Source organism: Podarcis tiliguerta (genome assembly GCF_965153285.1).
Source record: "Podarcis tiliguerta genome assembly, chromosome: 8".
Classification (NCBI taxonomy): domain Eukaryota; kingdom Metazoa; phylum Chordata; class Lepidosauria; order Squamata; family Lacertidae; genus Podarcis; species Podarcis tiliguerta.
Window position 1 is genome coordinate 3,831,467 of NC_139541.1, and position 7,124 is coordinate 3,838,590.

Consider the following 7,124-nt stretch of genomic DNA (forward strand, 5'->3'; position numbering starts at 1 on the left):
CACCACTCACTTTGGCAGTAAGAAAGCAAGCATAGCTCCATTGGTAGAGCATGAGACTCCTAAGCTCAGTGTTGTGAGTTCAACTCCCACATTAGGCAAAAGATTCCTGCATTGCAGGGGGCTAGACTATATGACCCTTGCGGTCTCTTCCAACTCTACCATTCTATCATTCTAAGACTTAGAGGCTTTCCCAACTATACAGTACAAGCAACCATTTCAAGACACATGTTTTTAGGGAGACTGACAAGGCAGAACACAGTAAGAGGAGTGCACCCCATGATGAACCCTCAAAATGGCACGCAGCTGTGGCTCTTCCAACTATGTTCTATAGTCAACCACAATTCTAGTTTGCTCACCCTTTTGCAGACCACCACCTATAGCAGTTAGGTGGGGACAGTGTTCAGCAAGTGCCTTGGTCCAAATGCATCCCACCCAGGAATCAAACTCTGGTCCATTCAGTTTTGTTCATCCCCCTTCCATTCCTTGAACACAGTCACTTGCAGAAGAGGACAGCAGCCACTTCTTTTTAAACATTAAAAGTTTACACTTAAAAATGAGCTGTCTCTCAGGTTACTCCTAAGAAACCTCTCGCTCTTCAGCCACTGCCCTACGCTATTCCTCACTGTAGTTTCACAGAGCATCTGAAAGTACGCAAGGAACCCACAGGTGGCCCCAGATCCACACTTCTGCCAGTGCCACAGTGGGAGCTGAGCCACAGATCATGTGCAACTGGGCACAATCCAAGAGTGCACATCCTCTTCGATATCGCAAAGGGTCCCGGGGCTCCCGTCACTCCCAGACTGAGCAGTGCCACAGCAGCCCGGCAACAGAAGGAATCCCTTCAAACAAACATCTAAGAAAGCATCTAAGAAGAGGAACACTTACCTCTCTCATGCACCCCAGTTTCTTTTTCTTCAGAGCTTCACATTTCCTCATCTTGCAGACCTGGTGGCTGGTCCTTCGATTCACACAATGGGTACAAGTCCCACAATTTTCCTTCCTCAAGCAAGGTGTGCAGAGCCCACAGCGCTTTCGTTTCTTCCGGGACTGGGAGGCAGAGTCCACACCAATGCAGCCCTCATTCTGCACTGTTGCTGGGAAGCCACCGCTGGCTGTGCTCAGCATCTCACTGTAGTCAGGGTAGTGACAGGCCCCCTCCAGGGTGCTGCTAAGTGGCGGTGCGAAACAGATTTTTTTCATGACTTTGCAGTGGCAGAGAACGGCAATGGAGCCAGCTTTGGGTGATGCCCTGGCATGAAGCTGTGCAAGACTTTGCACCTCTTCAGAACAAAATCTTAAAAACACCTTGGTGAATAATCTGGGTTACCTAATGAGTCCAACTAGCTCCAACAACAAAAAAGATATACTATTCTCCTTGTTGTACTTCATCTACATTTCTTTCCCGATATTCTCTCTCTTCTCAGGGTGCTACACCCCCAAATGGTGGGATCTTTAGGACAACAGAGGTCAGAGGTGCTCTGAACATGGACCATCCTGGAGAGAAAAGAACTTTGGACAGGGTGAGTATCAAGAGAGAGTTCAGTTCGAGGCTCCACACCTGGTGGTCCAAAGTCACACTTCCTCAGCAAAGTATTCTAAAGAGGAATGGGGGGGGGCATTACTCACAGCACCCCCTCCATATGCACATCAAGGTTGGAGACACACGTCAGCCCAAGCTCATTCCACATCGAACTGGTGGCAACAGTTTTGGGTTTCCAAGACAGCAAAAATTTTAAAAAGTGTCGTTTTGGATTTGTTTTGAGGAGAAGGAAGCTCTTCCCTGGGAACGCCCTTTAAAAACTTTAGAGACGCGACCCTACCCCACCCCCACGCGAGATCCCCGCGGGAATCCACTCCCTGGTGGAAGGACCTTCCGCAGGCAAAGCTTGAGAGAACTTTTCTCCCTCCTCCTCCTTTGGCTTTCTAAAAGACTCTCGTTCCGCCAGAGAGAAGCGGGGGTTGGGTTTCGGGCAAACTAGTCTCTCGGCTGGTCGAGCCCCCCGAAGGAGCTTCCAAACGCCGCCCCCGCCCAAGACACAAAGGAGCCCTTTATTACCACCAGCACGAGCCGCCGCCGCCTCCTCCTGGGAAGGGGATCCGCTCGGATCGGGCCCGTTGGGGCGGGGGGGGGGAGGCCGGGAGCCCCCGCCTGCAGCTTGCTCGGCGGGGCGGCGGAGGGAAGCGTCTCGCAGGCGGCGGAGCGGGAGGAAGCGCACGTTGCTGCTGCTGCTGCTTCTTTGTTCTGGAGGTGCCTCTCTCTCCCCCCGCGGTTGCTGGGCGGGGGCTGGGCCGGGCCGGGGGAGCAGCGAGCGGCCTGCTGCCGGCGCGGGGCTGACTCAGCGCCGCCCGCCCGCCCGCGCCAGGCCAGCCAGACTCGGGGCGAGCGCTGCTCCGGACCGGCCGCGCCTCGTGCTCGCCGAGTTGCAGCTCCGTGACCCGCTCCTGCCCACCGGGGGGACACTGCAAAAGGGGCCCGGCCGCGGAGGCGCGCTTGTGGGAAGGAGCTCCGGGCAAGGCAGCGGGAGGGCCAGGGGGTCCCCTGGGTGCAGCCGCGTGGCCCCAGCCCGGCTACCGGCCCCGCGGCGCCTTCACACGAGACGCCTCAGCCGCGCTTTCCAGCCTCTCTCGCGGGGTGAGGGGAGGGCGGCAGAGGAGGAAAGGAAGCCCGAGGACCCTCGACGGGCATTTTAAAAACTTGTTCGGGCCGCGCTCTAGAAATGCTTCAGCTTCTTGAAGAGCCGAGCCTGTTCCCGCATGAGCCATTCACACGTGCACCCACCAGCGCCCTTATTGGGCATGAGCGCGCCTGCCCAACTAAGCCCACCTTGGAAAGGGGCAAAGGGCCGCAGCTTTCAGGGGCTTTTTAAAGGGGGGGAGGAGTGAAAGTGTGGCCGTGCTGGGCCACTCCAGCCGTCCAGTGGGGGCTCAAGGGCTTTTCATGCACGACAGAATAGTAGCATCATATGAGGGGAAAGATGTAACCTGGCCACTATAATATTACTTTGTTGTGTCTGAAATTTTTGAGGGTTGGAAGAGCATCCATTCAATTACAGGTCTCCCCCCCCCCCCACACACACCTGCAGATTAAAGTGGTACCGTCCAATCACACCATGAGCATCTCAGTGTCAAGTGGGCTGGATGGGCCTTTGGGCCGATCCAGGAGACTCTTCTTGGGTTTTTATACTAGGTTAGGGCAGTGTTTCTAACCAGGCATATGCGCCCTTTCCCAATGGGGGGGGGGGGAGCGTGGCTGTTTCCAAAAATACATACAGTGTAAGTGAAAAATGAAGAAAAAGTCAGAAGTTTTGCTCGGAAGAGGAGATTGTGTGTTACATGATCTGCACATCACCATGCGCATAGCCAGGATTTACCCCCAGCTATGCCCACGCACAGCGTCACAGGTCCACCGTAGTTCAGTATTATCTCATTGCGGACACGGAGCAATGGATCCAAACTACAAGAAAGAAGATTCCACCTAAACATTAGGAAGAACTTCCTGACAGTAAGAGCTGTTCGACAGTGGAATTTGCTGCCAAGGAGTGTGGTGGAGTCTCCTTCTTTGGAGGTCTTTAAGCAGAGGCTTGACAACCATATGTCAGGAGTGCTCTGATGGTGTTTCCTGCTTGGCAGGGGGTTGGACTCGATGGCCCTTGTGGTCTCTTCCAACTCTATGATTCTATGATTCTATGAAAATAAGTGCTCTGGTCCATGGGGTCACGACTCAATGACTAAACAACAACAAACAGTACAGCAGTTCGTCACACACTCTGCAGTTAAATCAGTTTCATCTTGATTTGTGCTGCTCTGTGGGGCTTGCCAGTGAGTAGGAGGGTGAGGAAGGTTCTTCTCATCTGGCAACACTGCAAAGAATATGACCTTGCCCCTCAGATCTATGGAATGCACACTCAACACACTCAATTTTATCAAGGAAAATGATTTTTGTTTTTGTATTCTTGGAGAAGTGCTACACTCCCCAGTTCTCAAACCCCACCAAGCACTTACAGAAGAGATGGGGAAAGCAGCAGAGGGAAAGATAGGAGAGGCAGAACTTCTACTACCGTATTTTTCGCTCTATAAGACGCACCAGACCACAAGACGCACCTAGTTTTTGGAGGAGGAAACCAAGAAAAAAAAAATTCTGAATCTCAGAAGCCAGAACAGCAAGAGGGATTGCTACGCAGTGAAAGCAGCAATCCCTCTTGCTGTTCTGGCTTCTGGGATAGCTGCGCAGCCTGCATTCACTCCATAAGACGCACACACATTTCCCCTTTTTAGGAGGGGGAAAAATGAGTCTTACAGAGCAAAAAATACGGTAATACCTTACTCCCTTCTTGCTTTGCTCACTAAACTCCCCATATGGGACAGCTGCATATTCCTGCACTGCAGAGGGTTGGACCAGATGGTCCTCAGGGTCCCTTCCAGCTATGATTCTATGAACCTTGGCATTTCATTGTTTCCTCTTAAAGCATTTTTATACCCATGTCCCCCATACCCATATCACAATGGCTGGCTCCATCTTTGCCCACATCCTGAGAGCTACTAGTTGACCACCTTGTTCTCCTTACAAAGCTGCAATTCCCAGAGTTCCCTCGGGACCACTAAACCACTATGGGAATTGTAGCTCAGCGAGGGAAACACAGGTCTCTTAACAACTCTCAGCACCCTTAACTACAACTCCCAGAGAAATCAAGCCTCCTGAGGAATGGTTGAGGGAGTTGGGAATGTTTAGCCTTGAAAAGGGGAGACTGAGGTGATAGGATAGCTGCAGTGGCGTAGCGTGGGGGGTGCAGGGGGGGCCAACCGCACCGGGCGCAACACCTGGGGGGGTAGGGTTAGGGGGCGCAAATCCACGGGTTAGGGGGCGCAAATTACTTGCCTTGCCCCGGGTGCTGACAACCCACGCTACGCCACTGGATAGCTGCCTTCAAATATATAAAGGGCTGTCTCACAGAAGATGGAGTAAGCATGCTTTTGCCTGATCCAGAGGGGGGAGGACCCAAACCAGTGGATTTAAATCATAGGAAAGTAGATTCTGGCCCAGGCTTCCTCAACCTCAGCCCTCCAGATGTTTTTGGCCTACAACTCCCATGATCCCTAGCTAGCAGGACCAGTGGTCAGGGATGGTGGGAATTGTAGTCTCAAAACATCTGGAGGGCCGACATTGAGGAAGCCTGTTCTGACCCAATACAGTGGTACCTTGGGTTAAGAACTTAATTGTAACCTGAAGCATCTGTAACCCAAGATACCACTGTACTGGGATGTGGTGGACTCTCTACTGGAGGTTTTTAAGCAGAGCTTAGATGGCCATGTGTCAGGGATGCTTTAGCTAGGATTCTTGCATGCAGGGGGTTGGACCCTCAGAGTCCTTTCCAACTAGTGGCATAGCGTGTGTGGTGGTGCCTGGGGCAGGAGGGTGGCTGTGCACCCAGGAGGAGCACTCACCCAGAGGGCAGGGCACAGAGCATGAAGGGTGAATGAAGCACATGCCCAGCACACACCGCCGTTGATCCCCTGCCAAGTGAGGCTGTGCTGCACCTCCTCAGGCAGCCCTGCAGCATCGCAAAGCAGGGCACAGTGGGCAGAGCAGCACGAGTGCGCTACTTGGGAGCATGCCTGTTGCGCTTGCCAAGGGCTGCAGGTGGACAGCGGCACTGCAGCATGCAGCTGGCAGGGCAGCAAGGAATAAAATGCACGCACCCCCCAAAAAATGTGCCTGGGGCAACCGCCCCTGTGGCCTCCCCATACGACGCTACTGCATCCAACTCTACAATTCTATGATTCTTGGGGGAAGCCATGTCTGTTTAAAGTGTTTTGATAGTGCTTTAAATGTCTGGTGTGGACATAGTCCTAGTCTTACCCAAACAGGTCCTCAAGAGCTGTCCACGAGTCTGTTCCTTCCTTTTTAACATACTGTATAAAGCATGTATAAAGGGACACAGATGGCGCTATGGTGTAAACCACAGAGTGTAGGACTTGCCGATCGGAAGGACGGCGGTTTGAATCCCTGCGATGGGGTGAGCTTCCGTTGCTCAGTCCCTGCTCCTGCCCGCCTAGCAGTTCGAAAGCACATCGAAGTGCAAGTAGATAAAAAGATACCACTCCAGCGGGAAGGTAAACGGCATTTCCGTGCGCTGCTCTGGTTTCACCAGAGTCATGCTGGCCACATGTCCTGGAAAAACTGTCCGCAGACAAACGCTGGCTCCCTCGGCCTGAAAGCGAGATGAGCACCGCAACCCCAGAGTCATTTGCGACTGGACTTAACTGTCAGGGGTCCTTTACCTTTACCTTTATAAAGCAAAAGTCACCAGCAACAAAACCAATCCTACCTGGATGCCCTTTCAGTGCTTTCAGCTCTTTGGTCAGCTTTCCCATCAAGGCATGAGGTCGGACACACCTTTGGAGCTTGCACCTGTAATGTAGTATTTGCTGATTCCCCCTTAATTCGCATGCTATAACTTGACAGTTGACAGGCTGCCAACAATAAAACACTTCAGTTCTTTATGCATCAGTTACACATTTTTTTAGTGTTGATGTTTTTATTGGCATTTTTATTTTATTTTTTTGTTATTCACTTTGGGATGTTTTGTGGGAAGTGATTCTTAATTCATTAAACAAATAGTATGCATAGCAGCCTCCAGATTGTAAAAATAATTTTTAAAAAGCCCTCAATGTTAAAGGAGCAGCCAGCTTCCCCTGGCCTGAAGACCAACTCGTCTGAGCATAAGCCTCCTTACTTTCAGATTAACTATGTGGACAGCAGTCAACCAAAAAATATTTAACTTATCACACTGATCTGGATAGGAAAAAACATTTGACTCCAAGACATCTCCCACCTAACAGCGCTTCACTCCCATGCTGGGACAGAGTGGTGTTCTTCCAGAGTCTGTCAGGCTCTGGAGCTGAAACACTTAATTAAACTCTAGTGTCAGGAAAGTGAGTTTGAAATAAAGCACCACCTAGTGTGCAGCCACAGCTTTGAACTTTTGAAATGCATTTACCAGACTGGTGAAACTCCACCGAATCTGCCTCTTGATTTTGGTGATGCACAAAATCACTTTGCTGGGGAAATAACTATTTGGTTATTTCCCCAGCAAAGCGATTTTGTGCATCACCAAAATCAAGAG

General features: G+C 51.5%; 1 protein-coding gene across 2 annotated transcripts in view; it reads right to left on the minus strand.

The window, feature by feature from the left end:
- TET3 (tet methylcytosine dioxygenase 3) overlaps positions 1-2,275 on the minus strand; it is a 105,311-nt gene extending 103,036 nt beyond the window's left edge. The window contains exon 1 of one of the 2 annotated variants that reach the window (XM_083453566.1): positions 886-2,275. In XM_083453566.1, coding sequence (XP_083309692.1) covers positions 886-1,200 — 315 coding nt within the window. In that variant the 5' untranslated portion in view covers positions 1,201-2,275. The remainder of the gene's footprint in view (positions 1-885) is intronic. The other variant, XM_083453567.1, reaches the window with a different exon arrangement.
- Between the last annotated feature and the right edge of the window lie 4,849 nt (positions 2,276-7,124).